At 41.8% G+C, this 19,856-nt stretch overlaps 1 protein-coding gene across 5 annotated transcripts in view; it reads left to right on the top strand.

Moving 5' to 3' along the window:
• The window catches only part of CEP89 (centrosomal protein 89), a 74,160-nt gene that overhangs the window by 42,574 nt on the left and 11,730 nt on the right, over nt 1–19,856 (top strand). For all 5 annotated transcript variants that reach the window (XM_026010176.2, XM_026010175.2, XM_072749939.1 and 2 more), the window contains 4 exons: nt 1,830–2,010; nt 16,301–16,468; nt 17,086–17,227; nt 18,636–18,725. In XM_026010176.2, coding sequence (XP_025865961.2) covers nt 1,830–2,010; nt 16,301–16,468; nt 17,086–17,227; nt 18,636–18,725 — 581 coding nt within the window. The remainder of the gene's footprint in view (nt 1–1,829; nt 2,011–16,300; nt 16,469–17,085; nt 17,228–18,635; nt 18,726–19,856) is intronic.

Here is a 19,856-nt window from a genome sequence, read left to right as displayed (position 1 = left end):
AACAGCACCAGCATCAGTTTCTGAATACTTGTTATGTGAGTAAATAAGTAGAACGAATTTGTTCTCTGAACAGTTTCTTTGTTCTCTTGCCCTTCCTTCAGAGCCGACTCTCCCTTCTGTACCTTCTATGAGCCCCCCCTTGCCCCATGTGGCCCTCCCTGCTCCTCAGAGGTGCACAGCATATGGCTGGGGACTTTATTTATTTATTTTTAAATGCTATTTTTTTTTAAGATTTTATTTATTTATTAATGAGAGACACAGAGAGAGAGAGCAAGCAGCAGAGACACAGGCAGAGGGAGAAGCGGGCTCCATGCAGGGAGCCTGACATGGGACTTGATCCTGGGACCCCAGGATCATGCCCTGGGCTGAGGGCAGCACTAAACCCTGAGCCACCCAGGCTTCCCCAGCCGGGGACTTTAAAGTGGGCCAGATTGAGTCATTTCTCCTACTTTGGTTAAACCCAAATTTACAAGCACGAAAGGTAGTGGCATTTTCTTCCCTTTACTGACTTTTCTTTTCCAGCAAAGAATAATATAAGAATATAAGAATAACAGGAGGGCAAAATATTAGTGTCTTGAGTGAGCCGGTGTATCCCCTTTCCGTTTTCCCTTGTGCTCCTGATTCTTTAATGACTGCCCCTAACACACAGGGCCCTAGAGCCCCCACTGCTGCTGAAGCTACAGAGCTGGCACTTCATTTGTTTCCGCGAGCCAGGAAGTGAGAGCGTCCTGGGGCACCCGGGTGGCTCAAAGTCAATTGAGCATCCGACTCTTGGTACCCGCTCAGGACATGGTCTCTGAGTTGTGGGATCGAGCCCTGCATCGGGCTGTGTGCTCAGTGCGGAGCCTGCTTCAGATTCTCTCTCCCTCCACTTTTTGCTCCCTTTCTTTCAAGTAAATAAATCTAAAATAAATAAATAAAAAATAAATAAATAAAAGAAGGTCTGTCGGAGCGTCCAACAAGAATTTCCTTCACAGGACTTCCCCTTAGACTCTCCGTGGCACACACATATTTACCTTTACTCTGGCATTACTTGGGGCGGGGGAGAAAGAAGGCTGTCGCGCTTTCTGTCTTTGTTTTCGAAATCAGAGATGGCAGGGAAAATTAATTTGGTATTTCCTGAGCTTAATTCCTTCCAATGTCGCAGATATGAGCAGGTATGATGATTGTTCTAGTCAGGGAGGATAGATTCAATCCAGTCACCTGCCTACCTTACCTTCCCATTTCCTAGAGGGAGCCATTCATTTTGATCAACTAGATCTTTCCATGGTGTAGAAGGACTTAAGGTTTTATGCTCTAATACCTCTTAGTGCCATATAGTGTCAGCTATGGAAGAATCTTACCATTACGTATACACTGTTGCACGGGGTGAAAATATTTATGATTCACTTCAAAACATAACTTAATGAGGAAAAGGAAGAAAAGTTGGGCCGTGCTTGATGGCCTTAAATACTTGAAAATCTTGCAGTTTTGGAGATAACATCACGATGCTGCACATCTGCACATCTGGGTATAACTTAAGGCTTCAGTCTTTGGAAGTCCATTCCTTAAAGGCTAAAATCCTCTCTTGTTTGGCTGACATCATAGATCAACAATGATATCAATATATTGAGCCCCAGTAAGAAAGTCTACATTTGGTCAATGTTTAATATTGGGACAGTAGTTTCTAAGTATAAGGCTTTGGGCATTAATATATAAATCTCCAAAAGATTTTTTTTTCAAGATTAGTGTTTTCCTAACCTGGCTGTCCGTGATATTACCTACTAATCAATCATCGTGTTTCTTAAGTCTTCTGTACCAAGGCTTTATCCATCTCGTTTGTTTTTCAGTTTCTAAAGTGACCAAACAACTAATGCTTCTGGAGACTAAAACACAAAACCAAGAAAAAGAACTAACTGAAAAGAAGGAGCAATTGGAAAGTTTACGTACCGAATGCCAGAACCTAAAAACGCAGCTGGATGGCAAGATTGCAATGAACGTTCACACTTCAATTGTAAATGAGTTAAAAAGGTAAGGATGTGGTGTCTTGTCAAGTTTGGGTGCATCCCTGTGCATGTGGTTTTAGGTGGAATAGAGAGAGGCTGCCCATCTTTTCCTGAGTCATTTAGCTACACCCGCACAGATGTCTGGGACTGAGAATGGTAAACCTGTGCTTACTAAAGTCCACTAGGCCTGTCCTTGAGGGCCACGGTCTACACTGTGTGTGTGTGTGTGTGTGTGTGTGTGTGTGACTTCTTCTCTCCCAGCTCTTCCAGCCTTCATTGGTTTTAGGCCCAAAGATAATCTAAAGTAGGGAATCCCTGGGTGGCTCAGCGGTTTAGCGCCGCTTTTAGCCCAGGGCCTGATCCTGGAGTCCCGGGATTGAGTCCCGTGTCGGGCTCCCGGCATGGAGCCTGCTTCTCCCTCTGCCTGTGTCTCTGCCTCTCTCTCTCTCTGTCTGTCATAAATAAATTACAAAAAAAAAAAAAAATTAAAAAAAAAAAATCTTAAAAAAAGAATCTAAAGTAGTGGAACTGGAAACCTGGATATCCAGTCAGAGGGAGCTGATTGGATGAAAGGAGACAATCATGAAATGCAGTGCAATGCAGCCATTAAACAGGACATCACAAAAGAGTCTTTTGGGAAGTTTGGGGAAATATTTTTGAGTGAAGAAAGTAGATTACAAAACAGTATGTCTAGAATGATCGCAATTTTATTTAAAAAGGAAAAAAGTGTATGTGTGTGTATTAAGGTGACCAACCATCTCTGTTTGCCTGGGACTGAGGTTTTCCCAGCATGTGGGAATCCCAGTGCTAAAACTGGGAAAGTCCAAGGCAAAGTGGGATGAGTTGATCATTCTGGCGTGCGTGTGTGTCTTTGTATGTATAATTGCGTATGTACACACCTGAATGTATATGGTCACACACACGTATACCATAAGTACATAGAAAAGAAAGACTGGAAGAATGGAAAAATATTAATAGAAATTCTCTTTGGCAGGTGAAAATTCTGTGTGTATATCAGTAATCAGGGTTCTCTAGAGAAACAACTAATATATATGTAGGATACGTGTATAGATATTTCTAGAGATTTATTTTAAGGAATCGGTTTACACAGTTATAGGGGCTGGCAAATCCAAAGTTCATAGGACATCCGGCTGGCTAGGAATTCGGGCAGGATTTCTGTGTTAGTCTTGAGGCAGAATTCCTTCTTTGGGAAACCTCAGTTTTGGCTCAGAAGCTTTCAACTGATTAGACGGGGCTCACCCACATTCTCGAGGATAAGGTTTTACTTAAAGTCAGTTGCTTATAGAGGTTAATCACATCTACGAACTAACTTTCACAGCAGCATCTGTCTTCCCAAACAACTGGGAACTGTAGCCTAGCCAAGATGACACGTAAAATTAACCATCAAAACGGGTGATTTAAAATCAAATTTTAAAACTTAAAAAAAAACCATAAACAAAAAAATGGTTGATTTAAATTTTCTTTGTGTTTTTTATAAAATATTTTCCATGTGTTCTATTATGAATATGCATTACCTTTGTAATGGGGGAAATAATTTTTTAAATGGTGAAGCTCTCAGCTAAGGTGTTTGGTGTGGGGGAATCAATGAGTCGGTCTAAGCATGCAAAATGCTTAGATTAGTACTTTAGTAAATGCTGGTGATTCCAACTACTGGAACCCCGTGTTTTGACTATACTGTTACATGCCGCCTGGGCCAGACCTGTGCCTTACTTTTCTGTTCCAGTAGAGGAAGGACATTTTTTTCAAGTTCTATTCATCTTTATGATTTTATTTGTCTCAAACACCCACTCCCTGTGGCTGATGGTTTTTTTCTGGATGTCATAATGACATACTCTTTTTTATTTTTTTAAATATTTTATCTATTTACTTAACTTGAGAGAGAGAAAGAGAGAGCTTGTAAACCAGGAAGAGCAGCAGCGGGGGAGGGAGAAGAAGAGGGAAAGAATCCCAAGAATCGACACGGGGCTCCATTTCATGACCTGTTGATCATGCCCTGAGCCAAAACCAAGAGTCAGACGCTCACCTGACTGAGCCACTCGGGCGCCCCCACAACCACATATTCTAATGCCCCCCCCCCCAAATGTGAGTATAGAAGGTATAAAAACCTTCAAAAGGAGGCCACCAGTGGGAGTGGGAAGGCAGTGGAAGACATGGTTGTTGGGAAGGTACACATGTCACCCAATCTCTTTTAAGTGGAAATTAGATGAGGGGTGTTGTGGTAGAGGGTGACCCAGAGTAGGGACGGAAAGCCTTTATGCCAGCCCTTTGCTGGGACGCTTTGGGCTCTGAGTTGACGGGTGGGGTAGAGGGTAGAGGAGTCAGGGTGGATGTGGAGAGTTTACCCTGATGGTTCTCTGTTGGAAGGCACAGTGATGGGCAAGAGAATCGTTAACGCGGGGAGAGGGGCACCAATTCATCAAGGATGGAATGTGTGCACTCGGGAGTCTATAGAGGCTCTGCCAAGACCTGGTGGAAAAACAGACGAGGAGAATACCACAGACGTGAGGCGAGCCAAGGGCACAGGGGAGAAGGGCTGCAAGGCTTCAGAGCACCTGCTGTCTGGTTGCCTCCGTTAGGGGGGCTCCCTCCCCACTCTGGTAGGGCAGTAAGAGATGCACCACGTGTAGAAGGATAGTCATTAGTTAGCAGCCAAGCAGCTGTAGCACGAGCTCCTGCAATGGGGGGTGGGTCTGAGGAGTTTGGGAAAGAGTTGTGTCTCAGGCAAAGAAGAGGTCATGAGAAAAAGATTTTTGTTTTTATAGAAAAGGGGTAAATGGAACCTGCGCTCGATGAGCTTCTAGGTATGGTGCATGTGTGTTGTGTCTCCTTTCCTGGTGCAGGGCCGTGCGGATCATAAATATGCAGGGGCTCCTCCTTTTAGTCAGCTTGTTCTATCTGTTGGCAACCTCGCCTGGGAGGAGCCATGGCCCAAGGAATAGCAGGAGGTTATTTTCCTAGTGAACAGTCACCTGCTGTGCTGGTGGTCACACCTGGAAGCTTGGATTGTTTTTTACTTTTACTGTTGCTTACAAAGGCTGAGCCTACCCAGGATGGGTCGTGGGAGAAAAATAGGGTGTCACCCCACTTCTAAAGAAAGTTAGCAGACTTGTTTAGGGAGAGCTAAGGGTTTGGGGTGACTAGTGGTATCTATACAAGGAAAGCCTTCCTTATTCTGGCTTTTGGGGCGGGGGAAGTGTTGCTATTCTAAAGTGAAGCCAACTATTCATATAACTCATCTGTGTAGACAGAGTCTTGCTCAGCTGTCAGTGATATGCCAGCTCAGGGAGATGCCAGCGCAGAAGAGCAGCCTCTTTACATAATACATATGAAATGCCAAGTCCTTCATCCTAAAATAAGAACAGACTCCTAGGTGTGAACAAACGACAAGGATCATTGGGTATAGTGGGGGGAAAATACAATAAAGAGAGAGACCTACATAAGCACAGAAACTCACTTCTTTCAAAGAAAATATAATATAGAGAACTCAGAATATAGAGAGTAAGATGCCATAAAAAAGTAAAAATCATTAACAGCAAGATTGGAAACAATTAGCAGAATCTAAAGAAAATTGCATAGAAGGGCTTAAAGACACATTGGTCGATTCTGCTAGCACATAAGGAAACAATTAGGAATGGAGAGAAGGTGATGGATGGAAGACTTAGCTGTCCAGGAAGTCCCACCTCAGATCGTCAGGAATCTCAGAAAGAAAGATTAAGGAAAATGGGAAGGAAGACATAATTAGTTGAAGGACTTTTCCAAGTGTCCGACCACCTTGACTGCTAAGACCTGCAGAGTACCTGGTATAGTGAATGAAAAAGACCCGCACCCAGATACACCCCATGAAATATCAGTGGACTGAGAACGATGAGACAAGCCCATCACCTGCAAACAGATCGAGAGCTGGGATTCCAAAGGGCTTCATCCTCAGGGTAAGGTGAACTTGAAACCAGTCAGCCCTCAATCTTCCCTGGAGGAAGGCTCTTTACCCCTAAAAATGTTTCAAGGATTGCAGGACACAAAGCAAGCCCGACATACAGTGACTGGGAACCAGCAGAAGTAGCAAATAATTATAATAAAGAATCCAGATAGGAGAATTATCAGACAAAGCCTATAAAACAACTGGTAACTCTTAGGCTTAAAGAAATAAAAGCCTCCAAAATGTCTTCAGGGAACTATAAAACATAATACTGGATTCGGAAAGGAAGAATGTTTAGAACTGGAAAATTACAATAACTGAAATTCAGAACTCACTGGATGGGCCTGACTGTAGATCAGACGTAGCAGGATGGTGGATTGGTGAACTGAAAAATAGGTCAGAAGCAAGTATCCCTAGGATGGCCTGGAGTGTTCTAAGGTTGTGGCATCACAGGCAGGAAGCGACACGGGGATGTATTTAACTGGGAGTGGTTAGAGGTATGTCCGTGGGGAGTCTTCCCTGCTGAAGACGGTCGGCAGTCCGTGGGCTCTGCTAGCCCAGCGAGCACAAGCACGGTTGGGTAAGTGAAGAGCCATCTCAGTGAAAAGTGGAGGACAGAGTTCCTCCAAGGGAGTTCAGCAACAACAGGACGTTTAACAGGTCACAGGGGACACGCCAGTCACTGGAACGCTAGCTTCCAGGTGCTGGGGAACAAACAACCCCTGACGAGCTAGGATTTCATTCTGGAGAAAATGCCTTTCAGGAATAAAGTCAAAAGAAGGGTATTTTCAAACCCAAACTGAGCATCACCACCAGCAGACCTACATTAAAGGCAATTCTAAAAGTGGATATACATCGGGAGGAGAAACATAGTTCAGTGTTGGATGTGCAAGAGAGAAACTAGAGTAAGAAGGACACATAAAGATGTCAATAAACATAAATGAACATTGATTCCATAAAGCCATAATAATATCTTTTGGGATTGAAAAATACATAGAATTCAAATGCACAACAATAATAGTATATAATCAGGAAAGGGGGTCAATGGTGTTTGTCTCCTAAAGTCTTTATATCACTCCAGAGAGGAGAAAGGTGTTAGTTCACTTTATTTATTTGTTTATTTATTTATTTATTTTATTTTATTTTATTTTATTTTTTTATTTTTATTTATTTATTTTTATGATAGTCACAGAGAGAGAGAGAGAGAGGCAGAGACATAGGCAGAGGGAGAAGCAGGCTCCATGCACCGGGAGCCTGACGTGGGATTCGATCCTGGGTCTCCAGGATCGCGCCCTGGGCCAAAGGCAGGTGCCAAACCACTGCACCACCCAGGGTTCCCTGGTTCACTTTATAGTTTGAAAATACGCATGATGAAATTTGTGGAATGTCCGTAACTTCTAAAGTAGTATAGGGAAAGAATGATTAAAAAAAAAAAAAAATCAGTCCAAATGAAGGCAAAAGGGAAAGCTAGGACAAGTGGTAAAATAGAAAATGTAAAATGAAAAGATTGAAAGGCAAATATATCAGGAGTAGATAACACTAAAGAGGCTAAATGTTAAATTAACGTTTGTTGAGTAGAGCCCTGAGTGTTGGATGGTGAGCACAGTAAGACCACAAGGGAAGGTGAAATAGCGGTTTATAACCCACAGGTACCTGGAGGGACCACGGGTCTAGGAGTGGTGTGCTGTGGGGTTTTTGGGTGAAGGCCAGATTGGTCAATGCAAACCAAAACGAGCAGGGTTTTAGTAAGCCTCAGGGGCTCTCACCTATGGGCCAGGGAGGGGAAGGCCCTAGGAGGTGGAGAAGACGCTCATCACAGGGAGGAATCAGACCAGGAATTTACATTTACCTGTGACTCTGGGCTGTGACCCAAGGCCTGTGCCCTGGGAGAGGCAAGGCTCCTGCCAGCCGCACTCAATGGGTTCCAAGGCAGAGATGCTCCGCAGTGGTGTAGCTAAACTCTAACAGCCGCTTTGTATTGCCTTTAAGCTTCACATCTCCATCAGAAAGACACAGAAAGGTCCAAAGTGAAAGGGCAGAAAAAGCCATTCTACTCAAATGCAAACTAAAAGAGAGGTGGTAAGTTACATTAATATCTTGCAAGACAGATGACAAGGTTAAAAAACAAACAAACACTACTTAGCAACGAGAATCGGTTGATAGAAGAGGCTCAGTCCACCACGTAGATGTTTAAATTTGTGCGCGCCAGAAATAAAATAAGCTCCTGCCAATAAATTTGAAAATTCAGGCAAAATAGTGACATTCCTAGAAAAACATAACTTCCCAAAACTGACTCAAAAAGAATCCCTGAATACTTTAGTCACTAAAGAACCCGAATCCAAAGATCTTTCCTTGAAGAAAACTGTACACCTAGATAGCTTGACCAGAGTATTCTAAAAATAGTCTAGGAGGAAATAATTCCAGTCTTATAAACTCTTCTGAAGAACAGAAAAGGAATTAATACTACCTAATTTATTTTATGAGATCAATGTCTCCTTCATATCAAAGCCTAACAATTATAAGAAAGGAAAATAAAGTAAATAAATAAATAAATAAATAAATAAATAAATAAATAAAAATAAGAAAGGAAAATTAATTTTCATTTTTCACTCATGAATCTAGACGTAAAAACTCTTTTTAAAAAAAAAAAAAAGATTTTATTTATCTGAGAAAGAAAGAGAGCATAAGCTGGAGAGGGACAGAGGGAGAAGCACACTCCCCACTGAGCAGGCCTCCACCCCAGGACTGTGGGATCATGACCTAAGCTGAAGGCAGATGCTTAACCAACTGAGCCACCCAGGTGCCCCTAGATGTTAAAATTCTTAAAGAAAGTATTAGGAATAGATGTAAACTTTTAAAATGGTTCTATTAAATAAAACTGCAATAAATGCCACTCTTAGTGGTGAAATGTTGCGAGCTTTCCTGTTGAGACTGGTGGCAATGGGAGGATGCCTGCCCTCTGACACCATTTCTGAGCAACATTAACAACATTGGTTACTAAGTGATAACTAATGCACATGGCAAGAAAAAAGCAAAATTAGAAGGTTTGGAAATAAATAATACTGTCATTTTTCACAGATACAAATCCATATGTAGGAAACAAATCTACAAATAAATCATTAGGAATAATAAGGGACTTTAGCAAAGTTGGTAGAAACAAAATCAATTTATAACAAGGAATTGTATTTCATTGGAGGAACAGCGATGTAGAAAGTGGTATTTGAGAGCAGCAGAGGAAAGGGGGAGAAGGAACTATTTAGGAAGCCTCACAGATGCAAAGGAATGGAAAGATTTATAGTATTTCTACCAGAAAAATGATAAAGCTTTAGATGATTTCACTGGGTTAAAAAAAAAAAATTACAGGTTGGAATTTAAGAAACAAAGTAGATGAACACAGGGGAGGGGAAGGAAAAATAAAGAAAGATGCAAACGGAGACGGAGGCAAACCATAAGAGACTCTTAACTCTAGGAAACATGGAGGGTTGCTGGGGGGGAGTGGGGAGAGGGCCACTGGGTGATGGGCATTAAGGAGGCACGTGATGTAATGAGCACTGGGTGTTATATGCAATTGATGAATCACTAAACGCTACCTCTGAAACTAGTAATACACTATATGGCAACTAAATGGAATTTAAATAAAAGAAAAAAATTACAAGTTGACAGATTTTTGGTTTGGGAATTTGTTTCCTCATTCAGTGTGAAGATGTTCTCCGTAGCCTTCTGGCGTGCATCGTGCCTGATGAAAATCTGCTGTTGTTACTATGATCTTTGTTCCTCTGAACATGATGTATCTTTTCTCTCAGGCTTCTTTTAGTAATTTTCCTTTGTCACTGGCTTTCAGCAGTTTAATCAGGATATCCTCTGGTGTGGTTTCTTTATGTTTATTCCGCTTGAGTTTGAATGAACTTGGAAATAATTTAGCTGTTATTTCTTCAATATTGTTTTCTATTTTTTCCTTCTCTCATCTCTCCTGGGACCACTTGATATTGCCCCCTGAGTCATTTCCCCCCCTACTCTCTTCCTCTCTGCTTCAGTGGGATACTATCTATTGATAGGTCTTCTAGTTCTCTCATCTTTTCTTCTACAGTGTCCAGTCTGTATTTTTATTCCCATTCAGTGTATGGTTTGCCGCTTGTATTGTTTTTTCCATCCCTGAAAAGTCCATTTGAGTCATTTTTATATTTTCCATTTCTCTCCTCATCATACTTTTTCTCTGCTTTCTTAAGCAGATGATGCCAGTGCCATCATCTCTCTCACCTCTGGAACTGTTCTATTGATTTTTTTCCCTCTTGATCACGGACCATATTTTATTGCTTATTCCCAGGCTTGATTGGTTGCTGGATATTGTAGTTTATGTTGTTGGATGCTAGATTTAGTGCATTACTTTAAGTAGTGTGAGATTTTGTTCTGGTGCACACTTACGTTACTAGACAGTAGTAGTTGGATTTTTCAAAGTTTGCTTTTCTTTTCTCTTTTCTCTTCTTTTCTCTTCTTTTCTCTTCTTTTCTCTTCTTTTCTCTTCTTTTTTCTTCTTTTCTCTTCTTTTCTCTTCTTTTCTTTCTCTTCTCTTCTCTTCTTTTCTTGTAGGCTCTAGGCCTGACTTGGGGCTTGAACTCACAACCCTGAGATCAAGAGTCGCACGCTCTACCCACTGAGCCAGGCAGGTGCCCCTCAAAGTTTGCTTTTCTTAGGGTAGGCCCAAAGCAGCCTTTAGTCCAAGGCTACTTTGGCCCCACCACCAAGGCAGTGATACCCTTTGGAGGGTTGTCTCCGATGCTCCTTCCATTACAAGGTCCTTCCACTCTGGCTGGTAGGCTCCTGTACTACTCCAGTTCTTGATGAATATCAAGGACTGTTCTGCTTCTTGTTTCTAATGGTTGATTCCATGGCCTTGGGCAGTTTCCTCTCATTCATGTGCAGATCAGTAGTCCTCAGCCAAACACTGGTGGTGACTGCCCACCTCACCAAGGGTCTCCAGAGCCCTCTGTCTCACAGTTTCTACCTATGTTGGCCTTTCTGATCTCTGATTCCTCAACGCAGCAGATCCACTGGGTTCAGTACTGCAGCCTGCCAGAACGCTGGAGCATTTGTAATGCTCACCTTGTTATTTCCTTCCTTAGGGATCACAGTCCTGCATTTGTGCATCGTCTGAAGTCTGAAAACTGTTGTTTTGTATGTTTTGCCTGGTTTTTCTAGCTGGAGGGTAAATCTAGTCTCTATAGCTGTGTCTTGGCTGGAAACAGAAGTCCTTGTACATCTAACATTCTTCCTTAGCCATTTATATTTATCATTAATCCGGTTCAGCATATCCAATAAAATAATACTTAAATTAATTTTCAATGACAGAAATGAGTTCTGGATTTTACAGGGTTTTGAGTTAAGTTGACAAACTAACCTGAAAATCATACATTGTTATGTATTCCTGCTGCACATAACAAGTGCACAGCTACCATGACACCCTCTCTGCACATTTGATGACATCCAAACTGCTGTTCAAGAAAATAGGGGATGCCTGGATGGCTCAGCGATTGAGCATCTGCCTTTGGCTCAGGTCATGATCCCAGGGTCCCGGGATCAAGTCCCACATCGGGCTTCCTGCATGGAGCCTGCTTCTCCCTCTGCCTATGTCTCTGCCTCTCTCTGTGTCTCTCATGAATAAATAAAATCTTTAAAAAGAGAAAGAAAAGAAAACAGATTCACTCATTTCACACTGCACAGGTGTCACAGGAACATGAGATTCTATAAAAGTTTTGAAACCATTCTCTTTAATTTCTGTACTAATCTTGTGGACAAGTAACAAATAGCTGGAGACTGACACCCATCTGAGGATCACATTTTGAATAGCAGCCCCGCAGAGAATACTGCAGGGATGTATACGGAATACAGTCCAAATGGCTGTTGGCAAGAAAATGGGCGCGTAGAACTCGGCTGAGTGATACAACTAAATATTCTACAGCCACACAAAAAGATAGGTGAGTCTTGGAGTCATATGGCGCTGAAATACATACAGCCCTTTAGTGCACCTCTTACGCATCTTGGTTCTCTGTATGTGTGGGTCCCATTTTTGCAAACTAAACTGAATTGTAGCAATGCATGGATAGGTGATAACACTATAAAGATAATTTTTTTAAAAGATTTTATTTATTCATAAGAGACAGAGAGAGAGACAGACACATAGGCAGAGGGAGAAGCAGGCTCCCTGTGGAGAACCCGATGTGGGACTTGATCCCAGGACCCCGGGATCACCCCTGAGCCGAAGGCAGACACTCAACCTATGAGCCACACAGGCATCCCCACTATAAGAATAATTAAGGACAGCTTTATGATTGGGGCAGGACCCATGGGAATATCTGGGGTCCTGGAAATGTTCTGTGTTTTTTACACTACTATTGAATCATAGTACAGTTACCACTTCTCTTTTTGAGAATAGCCATTCTAACAGGCGTCAGGTCTCATGGTGGCTTTGATTTGCCTTTCCCTGATGATGAGTGATGTTGAACATCTTTCCTTGTGTCTGTTGGTCATCTGGATGTCTTCTTTGGAGAAATGTCTGTTCAGGCCCTCTGCCCATTTTTTAATCAGCTAGTGTTTTTAGCGTTGAATTGTGGAAGTTCTTTATATATTTTGGGTATTATTCCCTGATCAGGTATACCACCTACAAATATCTCCCCCCCCATTCAGTTTCCTTTGCTGTGCAGTAGTTTATTTTTGCTTTTGTTTCCCTCACCTAAGGAGGCAGATCCATAAATAAGTTGCGAAGGCTGATGTCAAAGGTATTACTGTCCGTGCTCTCTTCTAGGAGTGCTGTTTCAGGTCTCGCATTTAGGTCTTTAATCTATTTTGAGTTAGTTTTTTGTGTACGGTATAAGAAAGTGGTCAGGTTTCACTCGTTTGCATGTAGCATGTCCAGTTTTCCCAGACCATTTATTGAAGTCTGTCTTTTCCCCCATTGGATATTCTTGCATCCTTTGTCATAGATTAATTAAGCATAGGTTAATTTTTCTATCCTGTTCCATTGATCTGTGTGCCTGTTTCTGTGCCAGCACCATACTCTTTTGGTAACTACAGCTTTGTAGTACTATCTTGAAATCTGGGCTTGTGATTCCTCCAGCTTTCTCGTGATTGCTTTGGCTGTGCAGGGTCTTTTGTGTTTCCGTACAAATATTAGGATTATTTGTTCTAGTTCTGTGAAAAATGCTATTGGTATTTTGATAAGGATTGCATTAAGTCTAGATTGCTGTGGGTAATATGGACATTTTCGCAATATTAACTCTTCCAATCCGTGAGCATGATATGTATTTCCATTTTTTGTGTGTGTTGTTTTCAGTTTCTTTCATCAATGTCTCATAGTTTTCAGAATATAGGTGTTTCACTCCTTGATTAAATTTATTCCTAAGTATTTTATTCTTTTGGTACAATTGTAAATGAGATTTTTAAAAAAATGTTCTGTTTCTTCACCTATATGGTAATTATATGAGGGTTCCTCATAATTAGTTGATAAAATATGCATTTATCTTTTATATACTTTTCTATACTAATATTTCACAATTTAAAAAATTTTTAAATCATGGTTTTTTTTACCAGGGGAACTAAAATCAGAAGTGATCAGTATATATTTTCTCTAGGGAACCCAAAAGGTGGAATAGGAAACATTTTCTTTAAAAAAATTATTTTTAAGATTTTATTTATTTATTCATGACAGAGAGAGAAGCAGAGACACATGAAGAGGGAAAAGGAGGCTCCATGCAGGGAGCCTGATGCAGTTCTGGATCCTGGGACTTCAGAATCACGCCCTGAGCCAAAGGCAGACGCTCAACCACTGAGCCACCCAGATAGCTCAAAAGAAATTTTTTTTTTTAAAGCAACTTTTTTTGAGGCACCAGCCTGGCCCAGTCAGTGGAGCATGCGACTCTTAATCTCTGGGTTGTGAGTTTGAGCCCCACGCTGGGTGTAGAAATTACTTAAAAATAGAAATCTTTAATAAAAAATAAATGCATAAATAAATAAAGCAACTATTTCTCCTACCACCTATTAACTTTCTTTTTAACAAATTGTTTTTACCTTTTTGTTTGTTTTGTTTAAGAAATATATCGTTAGAGGGATCCCTTGGTGGCTCAGCAGCTTAGCGCCTGCCTTTGGCCCAAGGCGTGATCCTGGAGACCCGGGATCGAGTCCCACATCAGGCTCCCTGCATGGAGCCTGCTTCTCCCTCTGCCTGTGTCTCTGCCTCTCTCTCTCTCTCTCTCTCTCTATCATGAATAAATAAAATCTTAAAAAAAAAAGAAAGAAATATATCATTAGAAATACAACTGAAGGGGCACCTGGGTGGCTCAGTTAGTTAAGCATCTGCCTTCGGCTCAGGTCATAATCCCAGGATCCTGGGTCCTGGGTACTGGGATCCAGCCCTCATCAGGCTCCCTGCTTCTCCCTCTCCCCGACCTGTGCTCTCTCTCTGGCTTGTTCAAGTAAATAAAATGTTGGGGAGAAAGAAAGCTGAAGTCCTTTTTAAGCACTCTCCTTAGTCCAATATCTATCCCTGGCTTTCAGAAAGGAGCATTACCATAAACTTGGAATTACATTTCCAATCTGTTTTTTTATTTCTATACACGTTTCCATAAATGACACATGGTAATTTATTTTGATGTGTCTTAAGTTTATATGAATGAATTCATGCTTTTAGTATCTTGACTTTTTACACTCAATTTTTCAAACATCTCTCCATGTTGAAATAGCTATTAGAGTTTATTCTTTTTTTAATTTTTTTTTTTTATTTTTTAGAGTTTATTCTTCTAGCTTCTACCTGGTAGTGTTCCATCATATGAAATGCTACATTTTCCTTAACCTCTTAATGGAAGTTTATATTGTGACTAAGTTTGCTCCCTTAAGTAGTGCCACAGTAAGATTTCGTGTATGTGTCGTCAGAGTTTCTCTATGTACATATTTATGGAGATGGCGTTGTTGGGCCACAGGGTAAGTGCGTTTTCTAGATCTTGGCGTATTGCTCTCTAAGGTGGCCGTGCTGACCCACCAGGACTTTCCTAACATTCTCTATAGCCCCTAGTTGCTTTGCGCTGTGAACTTTTCTTTACTGGTTGATTTGGTACTGGGTGAGTATATTACTTTGGCAAAAGGACTTTTTTTTTTTTTTTTGGCAAAAGGACTTTTATTTTTTTTTATTTTTTTTAAAATTTTTATTTATTTATGATAGTCACGGGGGGGGGGGGGCAGAGACATAGAGGGAGAAGCAGGCTCCATGCACCGGGAGCCCGACGTGGGATTCGATCCCGGGTCTCCAGGATCGTGCCCTGGGCCAAAGGCAGGCGCCAAACCGCTGCGCCACCCAGGGATCCCGCAAAAGGACTTTTAAAGAAAGTTCTAGAATCAAAACAAAAGACAGTGAGGAAAGAAGATGAATTAAAATAACCTCAGTTTCACAGTTTTTTATCTAGGTATGTCCTCCACTCTTTGACGAATTAACTCTAGTAAGCTAGAAAGTAATGGAAATTCTGGAAAACTCCTGCCTGGGTGTTCAAGGAGCCAACCCAGGCTGAAGTCCCCAGAATTGCCTGAGGAGTGAGGTAGACCCAAACACATGCAACTTACTGCCCATTTGCCTGCAGGCAAGCCCCCGTGGCACCCAGAGAGACCCCCCCCCCCACCTCAGAACTGGGCAGCCTCTGTGAGCACGGCTCAGTCCTGGCTATTACATGAGAACTGACCAAGAGAACCAGTGAAGAAATAACTCTTTTCTCGAGTATCATTTTGCCAGAACTATATATTGAAAGTGTATGCCCTCCTTGTTTTTTGGTTGCTTTTATCATAAAAGTATAAAATTACCTTAGTATGACATAAAATTTGTTGTAGCATCAGGATTGGGGGAAGCAGTTATAACTGTGTGAAAAATTAAGCGATCTTAAATTATTACTTTAAGGAATATAGGATACAAATAAGTATATCTATCCAAAGGCACAATTATGGACAAGAAAAGGGGTTACTTTGGGGGCACCTGGGTGGCTCAGTGGTTGAGCATCTGCCTTTGGCTCAGGGCATTATCCCAGGGGTCCTGAGATCGAATCCCGCATCTGGCTCCCCGCAAGGAGCCTGCTTCTCCCTCTGCCTGTGTCTCTGCCTCTCTCTCTGTGTCTCTCATGAATAAATAAATACAATCTTAAAAGAAAAAAAAGGGGGTTAAATCATTACCCCATCAGGCCCTTCGGGAGGGGATGGGCAGCGTTTCCACACCCCCGTGGACTCCTGTGGACCTTCCACGGATCCCTGTGGGCTGGTGGGCTGGGCTGCCCCTCACTTGCCTGGCAGGGGCCACCTCATGTTCGCTTCAGGGTGCCAGATACAAGCCTGTGATGTTTTTGTCCACCAGCCGGTTGCAGAAGGAAGAGGAGAAAGGAGGTGCCGAGATGGAAGAGTTGATGGGAAAGTTGGCACTCCTGCAAGTGCAGAAACAGAGTCTGCTCTTAGAGAAGAACAATCTGGCAGCTAAAAATCAAGCACTGGAAGCTGAACTCAACAGGGCACAGAAAATAAATAGGTTTTTATCTATTTTTTTCTTAAGCTGGTTTGTTTTTTAGATTTTTTTTAATATTAAAAAGAGACAAATATTCTGTTTTATTTTTCTTTTCTTTTTCTAATATTGGATATAAAATGGAAAGGGATCATTGAGATTACTGGGTATCAAAAGAAAAGTACAGTAAAGGCTTTTCTGTTGGCCAGCTTTAGCCGACATTTTTCAATTCTATAGTTCAACTATAGTTGATAGTCATAATGATGACCCTATGACGCTGAAAGTACTGGAAGTTCTTTCCTGCGCATTTCCCAAAAGTCAGCTTTGGGTTAATAACTTGATTCCTTTTTCAAAAGCATTTTTTAGAACATGAGCCAGAAAAATTAATGGAGTAATACATAAGTAGCCTATTAATTGTGTTAAGCGTTTTGTGATTTCCTGTTGACTTGGAGTCAATAATTATGCTTCACTTAAAATTAAACTCATTTACCTCTTCTCACCCTGACACTTAGTAGAAGATTTAGGTTGCCAAAGAATATGTTTAAATGCTGACGTACTTGCTATTTTTATGATGCAGATATTCACTATGTCCTTGCATTCAGGCTAATGAGTTTTTTATTCCACCATTTTGGGGAACTTTCTAGGAGATCTCAAAAGAAAATTGATGTCCTCAAAAAGCAGGTGGAAAAAGCCATGGAGAGTGAAATGTCTGCTCACCAGTACCTGGCAAATCTTGTTGGCCTGGCAGAGAATATAACCCAGGAACGCAACAATCTCATGTGTTTGGTAAGCTCCCTCAGTTTCTTCAGGTAGGCTGAACGTCAGTATAAAACGTAATTTTAAGAGCATTTTCTTGGGGTGCCTGGTGGCTCAGTCGGTTGAGCATCCAACTCTTGATTTCAGCTCAGGTTATGATCTCAGGGTTGTGAGATCAGGCCCCGCCTCAGGCCCCAAGTTCAGTGCGGAGTCTGCTGGAGATTGTTTCTCTCCGTCTGCCCTTCCCACCTACCCTAAAATAAATCTTTTTTTTTTTTTTAAGAGTGTTTTCTTTACAAAACTACTCATAAAAAGCTTCATCTTTTTAAATTTTAACTGCACATTTTCAGATTCTCTGAAATTTTAGCCCACCCTTCCCATGTGTGGGCCCAGGATGGAAATATAAGTGCAAGCCATATAGTATTTGTCCAAATTCTTAGAAGTTACTAAGTAAGTCAATAATACGTAAATGAAAATGTGTTCTTTCCTCCTGCCTTGATCTGTGTTATTATGGCCTGAAAGCCAGGCTCGGATTCAGAATCCTTAGACCCCCTTAGACATTGGGGAGCTGCGTTCATTCCCCTCTACCTCTTTCCGCCACAGGAAACCTCTGTGTACATAGAGACACTGCTGTCCCCTTGACCCTGCAAGCTCCTTGCACCTGTGAGCCCCAGGGCCAGCCCCTCTAGCTGAGGTCCGGGGGTGGTACTAGCTGCCTCTGCCCTGTCCTGGGACCGTGGCCCCAGCATCCCAACCTTACCCTGTCCTGGTCTCCTAGGCCTTAATTTATCGAAAGTGGCATCTAATTTCTAATCCCATCTTTAGGATGGGTTTTCTGTGTGACTTGTGGCAAGTTATTTAACTTCCTGTGTCATATTTTTCCTTTCTGAAGGAAATCAAATGAGATCAGATGCCTTAGAAGGAATGCTCACCCTCGCTTTTTTTTATTTTAGCATTTGAAATAATTTGCAGTGTATAGCAATTCCCAGGTGGATATTACTGTTAAATCATTAAGCTTCAAATGACATTCCTCTTGGATGTGATGCCGTCACATTTGGTTTGGTGAATGGCATGGTGCATTCACATTATCTTTAACTTTTTTTTTTTTTTTTTTAATTAATTTTTATTATCTTTAACTTTGTAATTATTCAAATAGTCAAGCTGAAAATTGATCTGCATCTGGGCACTTATTCCTTGAATACGATTGAAGGAAAGATCTATTCCACAAGAATAGAGAGGTGTGCTGGAAGCCCTTATAACACATCCCCCTTGTTTGGGGGGCTCAATCTTCTGTTGGCGCCCAGGAAGGGCACCCAGCCTGCTGTTCTGGGTTCTTGCCCCTCCTCAGCTGTTGGCACAGGCTCTGCCCACAGCCCTCACGCAGGGAGTGGGGGGCAGGCGGGGTGCCCATTATTTTTCTTTTCATTTTTCTCCTTAGGCTAAATGTTTAGAAAGTGAGAAGCATGGAGTTCTCAACAAAATCATAGAAGGCAATATTCGCTTGGGAAGGTTAGAGGAAAAAGTCAAGGTAAGTGGCCATTAGCCTCAGTGGTTCCATTTTCAAATGGAAACAATGGCTTACTGGGGTCGGATTTCCATGTTTAAGAAAATGATTCATTTTGCATGTATGCATCACTAATCATTTGCAGGGTTAAGCAGTATTGCTTATGGCACCAACCCCCTCATTAAATAAACCAGTTTATCTGCACAATAAGATACCATACAGCTGTTTAATTTTTTTTTTTAAGATTTTATTTATTTATTCATGACAGACAGAGAGAGAGAGGCAGAGACACAGGCAGAGGGAGAAGCAAGCTCCATGCAGAGAGCCTGACGTGGGACTCGATCCCAGGTCTCTAGGATCACACCCCATGCTGAAGACGGTGCTAAACCGCTGAGCCACCGGGGTTGCCCTGTATAGCTGTTTAAAAGAAAGAAAAAGGGCTACGGAAAAATCTCCAGGCTCTACCCTGAGTTTAATGTTCAGGCTTTATGCTCAAGCCCAGCATCCATTGGTTTGGTTAGAGAACGGAGTTGACCCTCACCTCTCTAGCTTTATCCTAATTGCTCCCCCGCCATTCCCCCCAGTTTCTCTGCCCAAGAAAACCACTGTCATGGTATCAGCTCTCTTCCCTTAGGCCATCTCCCTTACCTGACCACCTCCCATCCCTCTGAAATGTGTGTTCCGACTACTGGCCTCTGCATCTGCGTCCACAGCCTTACCAGCCAAATGGACTCCTCAGGAGCAGGAGCAGGGGTGCAGGCAGGCTAGGGCCTGGGGGGAAGGCAGGGAACCTATGGGTTTTGAAGGGGAAGGTCTATGAGTGCATGTAGCTGTAGTGTGGGGAATAAGACTTGGGACCTCTGTCGGAGATGATTAAAAAAGGGCCTAACAAAAAAATAAAAAATTGAATGAATGAATGAATGAATGAATGAATGAATAAAAATAAAAAAGGGCCTAACATGTGGACAAATAGATTGATGACATTTACTATGTTGGAAAATTAGCAACAAATGAAGCATTGGCTAGCTCTGTGTAAACAAGTGTGGTTACTGAGTGAACAGCGTGTGTATGTATATACGCACATATGTATGTAAATATATGTCACAGCTTTGTTTTGTTTTAGGGAATATGCGTCCTCAATTATTTAATTTTTAA

The sequence above is a fragment of the Vulpes vulpes genome, chromosome 1, assembly GCF_048418805.1.
Source record: "Vulpes vulpes isolate BD-2025 chromosome 1, VulVul3, whole genome shotgun sequence".
Lineage (NCBI taxonomy): Eukaryota > Metazoa > Chordata > Mammalia > Carnivora > Canidae > Vulpes > Vulpes vulpes.
This window is presented reverse-complemented; position numbering and strand designations above follow the sequence as displayed.